This window comes from Triturus cristatus, chromosome 6, assembly GCF_964204655.1.
Source record: "Triturus cristatus chromosome 6, aTriCri1.1, whole genome shotgun sequence".
NCBI lineage: Eukaryota > Metazoa > Chordata > Amphibia > Caudata > Salamandridae > Triturus > Triturus cristatus.
In genome coordinates, this window is record NC_140589.1 from 900,179,954 (window position 1) to 900,196,616 (window position 16,663).

The window sequence follows — 16,663 nt, forward strand, 5'->3', positions numbered from 1 at the left end:
ATCAAAGTGTCAGCTGACTGGGGGGTGACCATGAGAGGTGTAACTGAGTCCACTCCAGAAGCTGTTTCATCGCTGTCCCCTTCTGAAGAGAAGAGGTGTGGTGCTTGGTCGATGTCTTCCATCTGGGAGGAGGCTTGTAGATCGATCACCGCTTGTAGAACCTCCCGTCTCTCTTTCATGATTTGTTCTAGGTCTGGGGAATCTTGGGTATCGATCCGGGTCCTTGTTTTTGCTCCGCTGAGCTGCTGTTTTTGGGTGCGTCTTCTGGTACGATGTGCTTTGTGTAGAAGCCGTTCTAGATTGATGCGCACAGTGTAGATCTGCCCAGTCGTGCGCCTCTTCTGCGCTCGGGAAGAAGGTGGCCACACCATTATGGAGTACCTTGAGGCGAGCTGGAAATAGGAGGGAGTACTGTATTTTGTTTGCACGCAGCCGTCGCTTTACTTCCAAGAACGAGGATCTTTGCTGTTGTACTGCACGCGCATAATCCGGGAAGATCATGATCAGTTTGTTCTCCACGTGCAGGGGGCCTGCTTGTCTGGCTACTCGTAGCACCGCGTCTCGGTCACGGAAATGTAAGAATTTCGCCAGCATTGGCCTGGGGGGTGCTCCTGGTGGTGGTTTGCGAGCTGGTACTCTGTCTGCCCGTTCGATGGAGAAGAACGACTTCACCCACGTTTCCACGTATCCCACCGGGTCCATACCTTCGACCCACTCCGGAAGGCCGAGCACGCGGATGTTGCAGCGACGTGAGCGCCCTTCCAAGTCATCCGTACGTTCCTCTATGGTGGACAGGCGGGTCAGGACATCTTGCAATATCGTTTGATGCATTTTGACAGTGGGTTGTAGCGCAGCCAGATCCTTCTCCCCCTCTTTCACTTTATCGGCGAGTTTGCGGTGCTCGTCCCGTATGAGATTAATATCCGTCGTGAGGGTGCCCAAGCGCTTTTCCAAGGAAATTCTAGAGTGTTCGATGGCTAGCAGTACTCGGTCCAGCTTATCTGAGATTGAGGGATTGGCCTGCGGCGTAGCGAATGCAGTCCCGGTCTTGGCTTTAGGCATATTTTTGGGGGCAGTCTCGGGCACTGTGGTGTGTTGAGACGCCCGTGGTTTCCCCATTGTGGTAACCGTGAGGGTCTGTGACGTTGCGTTCGCCTTGAGGGGTGCGACCTGTAGTGGAGGTGTTTCAGTATTGGACCAGGAGAACCAACGAGCCCAACTGGTCAGAGGTAGGGCGGTGCCAGGTCAGTTGATCTATGGGAGAAGGGGAGCCTCTGCTCCAGCTGTCAATGTGTCTTTCACATCACTCGTGTTTAGAAGGACACGTGGGACTGTGGGTGGTGATCCTGATGTCTAGGATACTGCGGGGTTCCTTGGGGAAACGACAATCTGCGCCCAAGTTGCGCCCTTGGCAAGGCGTGTGGAGTATAGTAGGAGCGACTATGGATTTGGTGCCTTCATGCCAGGGTCAGGCAACGTCCATTTTAGGTGTGCCTGGGATGCGCTGTATTAAGAAGGGGAGGAGGATGGGGGACCCTCCGCTGTAATGGTCCCACCTGAGGAATCCGATGGCTCACCTGGAGATTGTGGGCTCTGAGCACTCACGGAGGTCCCCGGCGTGTGGTCTCAACTGTGTTGCCCCTCTGGGATCACGGGCGCCATCTTAGGTCCAGGCATCATCACCGAGAGAACAGACCTGCACTTGGTGGATGAGGGAGAGGGGGTGGGACTGCCTCGCCCTGTGGTGGCAAGTAGTTTGGTCTCTCACCGCAATCCGTTATGTTGTGGGGGGGTCGCTGGACCTTCGGTTCAGCACCTCTGGCGATCTCGGGCCCCAGCCGCCATTTTCGTTTCAGGTGACACCGAGGCTGAGGGGCTCTCACTGCTTCGTTGGGTCGCGGGTGCCTCAGTTGGGGACCTACACCGCTGGTCTGTACCGCGTTGCGCCAGCGGCGAGGACGGGGTGCGTCGCCTCTGGGGATGTCCGCCATGATCTGCTCCGTTCACTGCCAGCAACTAACAACGGGCGGGCGCCATTTTGTTCTCAGCAGCCCTGGTCACGTTTTCCGCCGTCTGCACCCCAAATCTCTCTGATGCCGGTTTTTGAGGGGGATCACTGGATGCCGCTCACCTTCCGACGCCTGTCTGATGCGTCCGCTGTCCAAATCGGCGCTGGGAAACGGACGACTTGCTGGCCCGATTGCGGAGTCTCAGCAAAGCACGTCCGCCTTCATAGCCGGCTTGGCCACGCCCCCATGGCGTTTGATCAGTTACCTGATACTTTTCACTGTTTTGTGATTTGGCCTGCCTGCAGAGTGGCTAAAAAGCCATCTTTTCAAGTTTTACAACCTAAGTTACCTCATCATCCATTACCTTGAGTCAGTGTTTTTAAGGGGATGAAGTTCACAAATGTAATTGTTTATACACTTATTTTGCTATACATTAATACATAGCTCACTTTCCTCTTTATGATTTTTTTTTTATAGGGACATTCCTGTTGATTTCAAGTATATTGCAGAGCCAAGTATGCACTCTATGCCTGCGGTGACATTGTCTCCGAATGGTAAGTGGCACATAAATACTGAACTGCTTTTGCTTACAGATTAGGTTGACTCTTTAAGAACATTCATGTTATCCAGGTACTTTCCTTCTGTTCCCACAGATTTATTACTTTTGCATAATTTAATTCATACATTTCCAGTGAAACTTGAATGTGATACATGCATTTAAACTAACATGTTGACCACTTTATAGTGTACAGGGCCTTCATACTACAAGGTGTGACAAGGTTCACTAAAATCACTGAGTGAGCTTGAACCAACTCCGAGAAGGCCCGGTTTATTTGCTGAAATCATTTCTCAATCTGTGTGTGTTACCTTTACTGTCATTTATTGTCTAGTAACTTTGCAAGATGCTAAGCAGTCAATTGTGAAGCATGAAAATCATTTGACATTAAATAATACGGTATTATGTGGGGACGTCATTGGAAGTTCGCATTCTTGGAGGCATATTGCTGGTGGTTAAAGAAAGTTTGGGTGAATTAATAAAAGGAGGTTTTCATGCCACTGTGAGGAACAGCACATTTTAGTGTTAACATAAGGACATCTACATTTGTCTTTTTGCACTCCATCAAATCAATTTTCTGTTATTACTCTTAGCCAAAAACTACCTAGAATTATTGCGAAAAAACTTTTTGATGCAACTCTAGCCTGAACGGTAAAGTACCTTCCTTACCAAATTCCGTATGATAAATTAAAAACTGTACTGCATCTCAAATGTAGGAAAGTTCCAGTGCCTTAAATTCCAACTGCCAAATTGGCCAACTAAAGATTTGAAATGCGCTCACAGACTAAACAAAAATTGCCTATCATCCTGCCTGTTTCTGCTTTATCCCATCCAACCAAACTTGGAACTTCTTGCCAGTACAGCTTGAGCACTTGCTGGGTTTTGTTTAGCAGAAAAATGCTCACGTCTCATTTTTTAAATATTTTCCTCAGCTGCTTTCACAACAGAGATCTTGCCACTTAGCTAACAGATTCAGACATGGGCAGGTGTTCTCAGAAAAAAGTGAAGTGTGAGGGTGCATTGCTTGGCCCCAGCCAGGATTAAGTGCTAAGCACCACTTCTGTCTCAAATCGCCTGCAGAGCTCTGCACTCTATTTCAGAGTATAAATCTGGTATCATAGTTGGCTCCTCTGTTTAATAGTGAGAGCTCCAAGCTTGACATTGAATACAGTTAACCAGTGGGAAAAAAATGATTCATCCATTCACTGCGTTGTCTACTGGCAGTGTCCACTGGCAGTGTGAAGATCCGAAACACAAGGGCCAGGAGAAGGAGCCGATAGTAGTCCAGGACAAGCATTGGAAATGCAATAGGTCTTGCAATGGTTTGATTTAGAGCTATTGGCATTGTAAATATTAATGAATATGTGGGGGGAGTGAAAGGCAGCAAGGACAAGGGGAGGGAGGTAGGGTGGGCGGGGGAAAGAAGGCACCAAAGCAATGGAAAGGAACAGAGCCCAGAATGTTGGTGCTGAAATGTATATATTTGCCCCCCCCCCTTTCTTCCCTGCTTGAGGGTGTAGCTAATGCCTCCCGGCTGGCTGAACCACTTTTAGCATTTTCTTGATGTTGGGCTGAGCACCAACCCTCACGCACAAGCAGCGCCTTTAATTCACACCAAGCGCAACTGTGTAGTTGAGGTGATTTACGCCCTCTCAAGCAGCATCTGAGCTAACCTCTGAGCACCGCACGCACTGAGCTATTATTGCCAGCTGTCCCCTGCGGCTCCTCCCAGCCTCTCTGCCACCAACTCCTCCAGGCCTGGCCATACTCCCTGCCCCCTCACCTTCTTTTGCGAATAACCAGCTAACGAAAAAGAGTGGAGAATGGTCTGTTAACGAAAAGAGAAAAGTATAGCAGTGAAAGGGGGGTGGTCTATTGGGGTGAATAAGATTTTATACAGAAGAGATGTCTACAAGAAACAGGGAAGGGGGTTATGTAGCAGGGGAAAGAGGGGAGGGACTACCTCTGAGACTACTTGCAGGTGGCTCTCAGGCCTCCAGGCAGCGTCAGCAGACCTGGGGCAATACGCTACATGGGACTCTGCGCCTCTGGTTGCTAGGGTGTGGTTCAGGCTTTCGGGGATCCCAGCATTCTCAATTCTGTGGCACCTGCCGAGGGGGTCCTGTCCTCCTCAGGCCAACCGATGCGCAGCTCAACGCACACAACAGAGGGACAGTCAGCCGCCGCCCCGGCTCCGGGGGCGCGCCGTGAGCCTTATGGGATGTCCTGCTCCTGGGAATAAACAGCAGGGGAGGGGCAGTTCCGCGTCCTGCACACACCGCAGCTCAGCTTCGTTGTAGCTGTTACCAAGGAGCCAATCACTGCTTGGTTTGCACAGCTCAACAATCCCAAACTCCATCTGCTGCCCAATGCTGGAGAGAAAGGCGGGCCAGCCAGACCACGAATGACAAGCCACACATCCAATCAACAAGCGCAAACCTACTGGAGTAACGGACACCTGAGCCACTGCAGTCAATGTGTCAGTCTGTATTTGTTCGCCCAATCAGATGTAGGGTGACGGAAAGCTGCAGTTAAAAAGAGGGCACAAGTCAACAGGCCACAAAGGGGAGGGGCACAGCGTACCGTTGTTGAAGTCCATTACCATGCTTGAATGCTTTCCTTTCGTATACACAGGGGGCGTATATACATAATGTTAATTTAACGCCTATGTTTCATCTTTGGCAAAAATTGGCATGAAGTGGGGCTTCGGAATTTGCTCCTATGCGGACGACACCCAACTGACAATAGCCATCGGAAACGAGCATGATGACACCAGAGCAAAACTCAATAACTGTCTGACCGAGATGGCAAACTGGATGTCAGAGCACTGTTTAAAGCTCAATGCAGAGAAATCAGAATTCCTGCTTCTCTGCGGAGCCAATCATATTTGGGATACATCCTGGTGGCCCCTCTCTTTGGGCGCGGCGCCAGCTCCAAAGCAGTGTGTCAAAAACCTGGGCATTATCATCGATAATATTTTATCGATGAAAGACCACGTGCGGACCCTGTGTGGTAGAAGTTTCGCTACCCTGAAGCTCCTAAAGAGACTATTTCCCTGGATCCCTCTGGAAAGTAGGAGGACCATTACGCAGGCACTACTGGTTAGCAGGCTGGATTACGGAAATGCGCTCTTTGTTGGCATGCCAGATTATCATTTTAAACGTCTGCAGGTCATTCAGAACGCAGCGGCTAGACTAGTGTGCAATGAGAGCAGATACAGTTCTGTGACAAAATGTCTGAAACAACTCCACTGGCTGCCTATGCTCCAAAGAGCTCGTTTTAAACTCCTAGGACACGCTCATAGGGCACTCCATCACACAGGCCCCAAGATTCTACAGAATAGAATCAAGTTCTATGTCCCACCCAGATGCTTAAGGTCACGCTCCTTAGTACTAGCTGAGACCAAGAGAATAAGTAAAAGCAGGACAGATGGACGCACTTTTTCACACCTTACAGCACTTCATTGGAATGAGCTCCCGCTGGAGCTAAGACTTACTGAAGAACACATGGCGTTCAGGAAGAAACTCAAAACATATCTATTTCCCTAGTAATGCCGTTTGCCCCAACTAATCATAACCTGACTCATCATTTCTCCGCCACAACTAGCTCCGTGATATCCCAGTGGGATGAATGTCGCGCTTTATAAAAATAAATGTCATGTTCTCTGCTATCTCATGCGGTAAAATGTAGTTTTGAATAAACACGTGTTTTTAGGTTATTTTTTATTTTCATTTTGAGAATAAATCATAAAAGTATTTAAGACGAAATATGAATCCAGTTTGTTACAGCGTCGCATTAATAGCTGCCCTATTAATGCCTGTTTTTACACAGCGGCGATGTGTGTTTAAAAATGCACGGAAATACACTTCTGCTTCTACCTTGAAGGCGTGTGTGGTCATCTTTGTATTTTAATATCCGTGTTAGCTGCTGAGCTAGGGCACCAGGGGACAGGCTTCTTCTACAGGTTACCGCTCGAGCTTGTGGTACCTTTCCATGCACTACCTGAAAATTAACAAGCTGTCGCCATTGCGGAACGGCAGCCTCTTGTTTACATCGCGCTTTCTCCCTTAAAAAGTGCATACACCGAGTAATGAAGGGCAGAGTGTCACGCCACCAGAAAAGCATCCAGTCCAGGTGGGCGGGGCTAAAACTGGACAGGGTGGTAACCAAGAGGGACTAAAAAGCCTCACTAACAATGGGAAGCCAGGGTTTAGCATGCACGATGATGCTAGCGAATGGAAAGAGGTGGCGGAGCCAACACTCCACATCTGAAATCGTATCAATCACAAGAAGCCTCGCAGAGCGAGCAGCGCGCTTGCGCTGCAATGCAGGTCTTTGAGACCTAAAAAATGGTGTTCAGACAAAAAAAAGTGAGGACAAAAGAAAACATTAGTAGTATCATTCCAACACCAGAAGAGGCTCTTCTGAAGTCCCATTCGTGTGATTTGAAGGTAACCTCTGAAATGTCAATGAACTGTAATGTACACTTTGATCGCCATCTGATTCAACAATTTTTTGACATTTTACGTCGTAAACATTTCACTGTGTTGTCTTCACTTTGAAGTAGCTTGACTAGAGTTTGAATCCTTATCTTAAGCAATGAAAAAACATATATTGATTTGATTGCTGTGCACATGCTATTTTTAACTATGTGATAAAGTGGATTCATTTTTGGCGTGATTGTGAAACATCACCAAGTAATAATATCACTATTTTGTATGAGGTCCAGCTAGGTTTCTTAAAATGAAATCTTGATTCAGTCCTAGAGAGCCGTGCCACAGAGCAGTCAGGCTTAACTGAAAGTGAAACAAATATAAAGCATCTATTGCCAAAACAGTAAATTAGTAGGAAACGCTATACAATAAAAATCCCACTCCAAGTTATACAAATATTTATTTTGATCTTTAAATAGTCACCAAAAGGACAAAAATCCGATAAAGGAAACCTTAGTTTGATTTTTGCACGATTTTCATAAATCACTGCTTTTCACTCCCAAAAGTTTGTAAATCACTCTTGGCCGCAGCCATGTCCCTCCCGCTCCCCCAATCCTTGTCATGAAGTTTTGGAGGGGGGCCTGACCTCAAAACATTTTGCTTAGGGGGGGCTCAGAGTAAAAAAGTTTGAAGACCTCTGCTCTAAAGCAACGGCCCAGAGTAAAGTCATAGTTTCAGGCCGACCGTGAATGAAGTTCGGGATCAGATGCGGGAGCTGGGTTGGGCCCGTTCAAGATGTTATCTTTACACTTAGAAACTTTTCTGGTTCTTTTTCCTATTGACGGTCAGGTCATTAGGGTCCTCAGCAGCTTGAGGCCAGCATTGGGCTCGACGTCTTTGGACAAGCGAAGTCCAGTGGGCCAGTGAAGTCTTAGTTCTTGATGGGGTTCAAGGCTACCCTTGACCCGGCAAGTAGTGGGGGTCAATGAGCCTCTGACTTTGTTCCCAAAAACCATAATCTTTTGCCTTTGGATTGCAAGTTGCAGTTCTTCTGGGAGAAGGAATATACTTGAGCACCAGCCAAGTGTTAAGGACCTGGAAAGGCACCTCTGGGGGGGCTAGGACTCAATTTCACGGCTACACTAGCAAATTCCAGGGCATATCCAGTGGCTACTAGTCAGCAGGGGCACTTTGCCGGTGCAGGTTTCTTGAGCTTTTATGTCCTTGAAGCTAAACGGAAGGCTAGACAACTAGTTCTTGGAGTCCACTCACTGATACTTGGCACGAGTGGGAGCAGGTCCAGCCCTTAGCATTACTCGCCGCAAATTCAACAGTAGGAGCAGCCCTTCTCCTTCTGAATTCCTGTCTGGTGCAGCAGGTGCTGTTTTCCTGGCTGTAGTCTGCCTTTCTGATGTCCACAGGTTCAGCAGGTGCAGTCCTCTTCCTGTCCTTTCAGAGTCCAGCAGAGTTGTGAGGCTGGATGGCAGGGGTGCACTTTTATGACAATTGTGAGTTTGTGGGAGGACTTCCTAGCCAGTGGGCCTACAATTCCCACTCACTGGGGAACCCTACCCTTTCTGACGTTTCCTGGGGGCAGAGGGCACTAAACAATCCCACAGTGCATATCTCTACCCAGATCACAAATGATCCTTCTCCCTGGCTCAGAGCTATGGGCATACCCCTGAGGTGTGTTCAGTATAATTAGCCACCTGCACTGGAAAACCAGTTCTGCAAGGAGTCTTCCCCCTCTTGATGAAATGCCAGTCTGTCTACCTACAGAAAGGAGCTGGCAGGCTGAGGACTGACTAGCATTTCCCTTTCAGAGACAGTAGCTCTTTTTAAGCTGGGCCATCTGTGGCCACTTCCCTTGGGTTATCCTGTTAGGAGAGGTCACCCCTCTTCCCTCTACCATACCCTTTGTTCCTGTTCATGGCAGTGCTTCACACCACCTGGCAGGAAGGCAGCAGCTGTCTCTGGTGACAATTGCTGTAGTTAACCAACAACAGCTACCAGAACTATGGGAGCAAGAAATTGGTGGCTTTTTAAAGTCTTCTTTGCATTCAAAGTTTATTTAAATCCAACGTCCGCATTAAGTCATGTTTAATGTAACAATTAAGTTGGTACCTTGGGCACTATTTTTGGGGTTCCCAAATAGAACTTAGTGCGTGGGCTAGTGTAACTCCAAGTTAGCCAAGGGAACTACCAACCTTGTCACAGTGAAAATGACAATTTCAAGTTTTCACTGTCAGGACATGTCAAACACAAAAGGAATGCATCCTTCTTTTTAATATTTAGCACTCTGAATGCCTTGTAAAAATTAAAAAGGAAGGTTATGACTTGGAAGAAGGGTTTATTTCGCCATGTCAGGCCAAAGGTTTTAAAGCTGCTCGACTAGGCTGGGTGGCAGACCTAGAGGCACGTTTTCAACTTGTCACTGCCATAGTGGCACAGTAAGTGCTGCAGGCCACATAGTGGCCTTTAACTTACTAGCCCTAGCTGCACTTTTTTCTACATAGAACAGGGACTTGTAGGTAAGTTAAGTATGCCAATCGGGAATCAGCCAATTGCACCTACAGGTTTGAGGGTTCAGAGCACATGCACTGGGGCCTGGCCAGCAGGACCCTGTGGACTTAAGTCAAAAGGCCAGCAACATCAGTGCAACCATTTTGGGTGACCATACGAAAGAGGAACTTTCTTAAAATCTTGATGAGTTTAACACTTCTGGACAAATAGACAGCCAAATTACAATATTGTTAAATTAACATAGCCATACAGTCTCAATAACCAATACTCTGTTATTCCTGTTGTATATCTTCTGCCAAAGAAATTCCCAAAGATAAGAATTCAGCTTCATCATGGAGGATGTTTATGAATATGTGCTGTTTGAGTATGTTGACCAGTTTGATCAATCATTTCAAGACTTTGTGCAAACGAGGATGAATAACACTTGTTTTGCAAAATGGCTTATATTGTGTGGTTTTTACATTGATGATTGTGTGTAAGGTTGCCTCGACATTGCTGTGGAAAGTGGAGATTAGCAAGTGCATGGGTGCACAATAAGTCTGCATGAGTAAAGGTGGGGAGTGCTGCAGAATCCTCAATTATGTTCTGTGTCTGGTAGTATGTGTATCTTGGAGCCATGTAAGTGAGCCATTTAATTCCAGTCTCTATATTCTGTCCAATACCATTTGCCTAGTCATTGTAACAGTTGTCTTCTTGTCACGGTCTGCAGGTTGCTTGCCCCCTGCCTCCTGTGAGCCCCACATTCTGCACCTTCGCCTGTCTGAGTTCCAACACTGCGCATCATTTAATTTTGCAGTGTTCAAGAAAACACAACTTTTGTATTTTCATGCACCTGCCAGTGTTCAGGTTAGCCCTTACAGCCTTGACTACAGACAGGCTCCTGATGAAAGGAGGAAGGGGCTGAGGGGGCAGAGTAAAGACCCATCTACTGAGTGTTGTTTACAAACATAACACTCTGGAATTGGATGTCTGAATTGTGCATGTCTAAGGGGTATAGTTCAACTACGATCCTCTCTCACAGGCACAATACATTTTATTTAGCTGATAGTCTACGCATTCCTCAGGCAGAGCAGTATATCTGCTAAAATGGGGCTGTCAGATTGCACATCAATGCAACCCTGAGCCCAGTGAGAAGCTATACAGAGTTGCAGCGGAGCAGGAGCCCCATGTGTGTCCCAGCTTCTTTTAGGGCTGTGCTTCCTTTCCTACCAAGAAGCTGGGAGAGGGATGGGGTGGGGGGTGTCTTTCCCTTTTCAAACCTGCTCTCACTGCTCTGCCTGGCTACTCGTTGGGAATCATGGTTGTCTGGTTCCCGTATCCAAAGCCAGATTCCTGCTCTGCTGCTGCCATGCAAAAATGTTTCTCTGTCCATGTATGTGTTTGTGAGTGATGGAAAGTGAATGTAATTAGGTGAAAGTGTATGTTTGGGAGTGTCAATGATAGTGAAAGTAAGTGAGAATCTGTGTTTTAGAGTTTCTGAATAAGTGAAAGTGAATTTTAGGCACTTAGTGATTTAGAAGGAGTTATTGATAGTAGATTGTGAAAGGGAGTGGCTAGTGTAGCTACCAATGGTCATCGGTTGCACCAGGACCCAGAGCCAGTGAAAGGTGTGTGTGTTTGTAAGTTTGATGTGAGAATGAGAATCCGTAAAAATGAGAATGCTTGTATGCGATTGAATATGAGAGAATGTAAGTTGGAGTGAGTGAGGGGGGGAAGAGAGTAAATTTGAGAGGCAGTTAATATGAGTGAGGCAAATTTTAAAAACTATGGGTTAACTCCTGGCAGTTAATTTGCGCATCATTTTCAAAGATCACCAGCTGTCACTGCATTGTGGCACTTTTGGGTTCTAAGGTTGGCAGGTACTCATTGTTTTCTTAAGCAGCCAGAAATGGGTTGATATGCATTGTACCAAATACACGTCTTCTACTTGTATTTGTTGCAAGTTTGCTTTATTGTTCCTCAGCTTAACAAGTACCTTTTTGGAATGTTCCAACATTCAGTTGTAAGTTCATGGACCCCTCCATAACCAATTCAGCTAATAAGCCTAGAAAACTGTTTTGCAAGATTTCACATTTGTTTTAAGAACTCATTAAGTTTGTGTAGAAATAATGCCCCTCGTTAGTTCATGTTAACATTGTTTGTCAAGACTTTGTCGAAGAACTTCACTTTTAAATAAGAGATTCAACGCCATCTCACGATTGTCATCCTGTTACCTCTGAGAATATGTGTGAATGTGGAATTCTCAGTGTAAAGAGTAAGACTTTCGAGATCTGCGTCTTTCTGAGCATTTTTGGACTGAAAGAATAGTAATCGCGCTCAAGATGTAACAAGCATTTACAATGCAACGGTCTCGGCATTGTTAAAGTTAGAGCTATTGGCATTGCTCATGACATTATTTTTGTTTATGTGCACTAACCTGCTGAACTGTTTTACAAATCATCACCAACTTGACATGAGAAGGGGAGCAAATCAGCATTTGGGGTTCGGGCACATGTATCAGTATGCTGTTCGGAGTCCAAAATATAAGCTGTTTTAAGACAAACAATAGTGTGGCAGGTAATGCTGCCGGCGGTTTGTTCTAGCCGAGACCTAAAGAACGCGGAAATATTACCTCTACATCGTTATCTACTAATATTAACGAATTAATATTAAAGATTATATTAAATCGGCGTAATGCTTCTAAAGGCTCCATACACAGGCAACAGACATCAACTTGTTCACATATTGCATACATGAGTAACAAAATAGAGAATTCACTTTTACCTCTAAAGGTGCGCGTCATCATGTTCCCTGCCATCAGTTGTTGAGGGACTGATCCCGTGGGGCGGCTCCGTCGTTATGTCATGGGGGGCAGTGTAGGAGGGGTGCTCATGGCTGCTGCGGCCGCCATGTGCTGTCTCACAGAGCCATGGCCGGACTACCAGCAGTGCCCTAGGAGCCATAGGTACCACCAGGGCCCCAGGTGCCAGCAGTGCTCCGAGAACTAGCGCCTTCCCAGATAACAGCGCTATCCCGGGTCCTAGAAAACCGCTCTGCCCCAGACCCACCCTGTCTATCCAGGTCATCTAACACCACCCCGTGCAGACAGATGGCTTCACCCGGTGCTCCAGCGCGGCAAATCCCCTGCTCGTGACTCCATAGTTCAGGCCCACATGCAGGGGGTCAAAGGTCGCGCACTGTAAACACACGATTACCCCTCCACCCAGTCTGAGATCAGCTGTTCCTCTGCTGGTCTCAGCCGTTTATCATAGGGTGGATCCTGCGTGACCTATCATCCAGCAACCCCCCCCCCCCCCTCCCCCCAAGAGAATAAACGCTTGAAGCGCTATTAGGAGAGTGCGCGTGGCTAACGGACAGAGCTCCCGACTTTTGAACTGGAGAACCAGGTTCGAGTCTCGGCTCACCATCCTGTGATTGTGGACAAATCACTTAATCTCGGCCAACAAACGCATGTGACCTACTGCATGTAAAGCGCTCCAGTGCCTTATGGTGGAGTTCGCGCTATATATAACTGCAACATCAAAAAACATACAAGGACAATCGAAGTGTCTTAGGCTTAGGCATAGGGTACGCCATGGTAAATCCGCGGATCTTGAGAGCTTGGACAGACAGAATGTCAGACAAAGTACAGCAGACCACGATGTCTGTCGTGTCCTCATTAATCTCCGGGGCCCGTGTGGGTTCTTAGAAGCGGATGGTGGACTTAACAGATGGACGAGAGGAGGTCATGTTTGCTAAACTGCGTGAGAATGGGTCAAAAGAGGGTAGGTTGTGTGCAATGACAGGAGATGTTGGCAATTTACAAAAATACAATAAACGAGATTGAGGGGGCAGGCTTGTGACAGAGAGCAGCAGGCATGCAGAGGGTTGAAGGTAAGGGGGGGAGACCGTTTAAAATAAAGGAGTAACTCTTGAATGATTCAAGTCATTTTTTCGAACAGACAGGGCTTAAAATGTAGCGGGAGGGGGGGGGGGGTAGCATGTATCTAAGGAAATACACTATAGAAAGAAATCGGTCAACATCCAACCATACCCTGCACGTCCAGGCCTCGCAGCGCAGACACCGACTGCACAGCCGAGTATGACCACTGTGGCTAGGACGCACCATCATACTACACAACACGTAAGGCAGAATTCCTAACATACATCTGGCACTGCCAAAACCTGGCAGGGTTTTGCTACTACGACACCGAGCAGGACTTGCTACTACCAATTCCTGGAACCCCTGCGTACCCCGATTCACCTGGAAAGCGTTTCAGGCCGAACTAGGAGAAGCAAGGGGCCATTCACGGGCACCACAGACAGGAAAGTGGCAAAACCATGCACCCCTGACACATGGCACTGTGAGCGGCGCTGCACCGGCAGAGCCCAGGTCACAGTGACGTAGCAGCGGTCACGACTAAGATGCAGAGGGTGGCGGCTATAGGTCAGCCTATCGGCGGGCGTAAGAGGGGATTGGTCAGCCTATCGGCGGGCCTAAGTGGCAATAGGTCAGCATATCTGGGGACGTAAACATCATCATGGCCCAAAGACTGTTGCCAAAACAAAAATATTGCTTCCATGAACTTCAGTGGGGAGAGACTTATGCGATATTCAAGACATTTCATCAGACAATATTGTGCCCACGGTATTCTTGTGCTGCACCCAGGAAAGGGCTGCGCGGATTGGCTGTGCCGTGACCACCCGGTTGGCATGGCTGATGTCCCCGCAGGGCAGAGCAGCTGAGCTGGCGGGTAAGCCGTGCCAACACCTGCTGGCACCAAGGCGGGCTCTAAGCAGCTCCATTAGTCACTGCACCCACCGGATGTACAACACCAGCGTCGGAACATAACACCCTATCACTCCGCAAACGATAACAGCAGACCGGATATCCGGGCCCGCCGCATGGAGGGGCAGGGCCCAGGCAGACGCCTGCTCTCGTTCCGCCAAGCTCTCCTAACAAGACGTTTTCAAGCTATGTTCCCGCTGCTGCTGTTAATAGGGATGGTAAGGGCAATGCAACTGCCACGGGATCCGATCCCCCGTCTGTCTATGTTGACATCGACAGCGCTCAGGTCTCCCGAGTGACGCTAGGTCGCCCCCCGAATTCTCGAGGCCCCGGTATTTGCCTGTAAATGTAAATGTGCAGGAATTTATATAGCGCAAATCACCAAGCGGTCTCTAAGCGCTTGCTTAGGGAACCTGTCCTGGTATTCCCCTGTGAGATAACCCGGCAGGGCATCTGCAAGGTGAAAGCCAGGCATCCCGCCGCGAGGGGCCCATGTGGAGATTAAGCAAGCTATTGCCCAGAGTCGCAGAGTGTGAACCCATGAATTGAGTATGCACTGGAGCGAGAATTATCGAGTCCATGGACATTTATGGACTCAAGACCCAGCCGAGCCGGGAATTGAACCCTGGTCCCGGGCTGACCTCTGCTTCCAGGTCTGCCTCCTCTAACCAGTGAGCCACACTTCTCCGCCTGTGGGATGAAGGGGACGCTCTGAAGGCAAATTTTTCACGCTTTGGATTAAGCGAGGCGGCGGGAAAAGGCGACAGCGCACGTGCCGGGGGTCCAAATAAACCGCTATTGACCCGCTCAAATTTATTGTCTTTTTCTTGAAAAGGAGTCTGCTGTCCATGTCACTTTTGTCAGGTCATAACATCGGAAGGGACCAGGTCACATACCACCTCTGACACGCGGGCGAGTCACGTGCAGCTTTGCAGGTCGGCAGAAAGCGCCAGGTTGTGCATTTTTTCAAACGCCTTTCGTATGTATATAGTAAAACATATTGTGGGGGGTTGTACAATGAATGGTTATCATGGCAGAAGCTTCTGACTAGCACCCGCTCTGCGCAGACACCACTTGCTTTCTCCAAGGTCAAGAAGAAATGCCTCGGAGAAACGCAGTGGCGTTTTCGGATTCGGGGGCATGTTTTTCTTTTCTCTCCTCTTGCCATTGGCTGGAGGAGATAATCAGAAAAGTTGCAAAAAACACGCCCCCGAATCCGAAAAGGACGGGGCCTGTTCGGAGTGACGAAGCTCTTCTCCAATGGCTGGCCAGCATTCAAGAGGCCAGCCAATGGAGAAGAGGGGAGAAGAGGGGCGGGTGCAAGCCCCTCTTCTCCAAAACATTAAATCTCCGACTTCCGGTTCTGCCTTCGGCAGGTCGGACGGTCCTCGACCTAAAAAGCTGAATCCTGTATTTGTTTTTAGTTGCATGGTTTCTGTTTTTTTTCAGTGCAAATGCAAGTTGCAGATCACAATAGTTTCATACTTCTCTTTTGTTTTTCTGTAGAGCAGGTTATTTGAGTTGTTGCTTGAACACAATTCTGTTTCTTGCACTTTGAGTAGTATTTTTAGCACATGGGTTTACTGACCCCCCCCCCCCACTCACAACCTAACAAAGAAGGTCTTTTTAGATTGCTGAAGCACCCATTGCTGGCCTCGGACCCCTGTGCACCATGGCTGAACTTCCTGATAGTATCTTGTGAGGTGAAGGCGAGTTACCTTTGTCCCAGTTATGAAGGTTTGACAAGAATGAAACTGGTTAATAGAAAAGGTCCAGTGGGTAAGGCATGTCTTTTAAGTCTGCTACATGGAGGTCAATATTAAGTGCCAGCTCAGCCCTATCTTTCCTGTACGGACCAGCTCTCAGCATTTTCCTGGTGAAAATCCATTTGCTTTTAGTTTTTAGCACTCTCACCTTTGCAACTCCCCTCCCTTTGCTAGAACTCCCATGCATGCTCAAGGTTCCAAACCTTCCATATTGAAGTGTCCATCCGGAGAAAGGAAAAAAACTGTACTCTTGACAAAGTCCATCATCACTCCTAATCACCTGCAATAAGCATTCTAGAATGTTTCTTTGTTTGGTGACATCGGTTTGTTTTTTGCAACATATTGACACCATTCACTGGATGGCCCCTTTAAAGTGATGTACTTTACATACTATTGCATTGGGTTTTGTTTACTGTATTGAAACACCATTCACAATGCAAAATCTTTCCCAAAGTTTGGAAACCTGCTGAAAACGTGAAACTTTGGTCTGTGATCTAGTTTGTGGCAGAACAACTTAAGGCTCCTGTGGGAACCTCCTTAGGACGAAATAAGATGCCTTGACACAGGAGATCTTTAGGATAAGTGCAGGTTTATTTCAAAACAACAGG

At 47.7% G+C, this 16,663-nt stretch overlaps 1 protein-coding gene across 1 annotated transcript in view; it reads left to right on the plus strand.

Moving 5' to 3' along the window:
- CDC40 (cell division cycle 40) overlaps positions 1-16,663 on the plus strand; it is a 386,639-nt gene that overhangs the window by 293,626 nt on the left and 76,350 nt on the right. Inside the window, exon 13 of the mRNA XM_085611551.1 lies at positions 2,487-2,563. Coding sequence (XP_085467677.1) covers positions 2,487-2,563 — 77 coding nt within the window. The remainder of the gene's footprint in view (positions 1-2,486; positions 2,564-16,663) is intronic.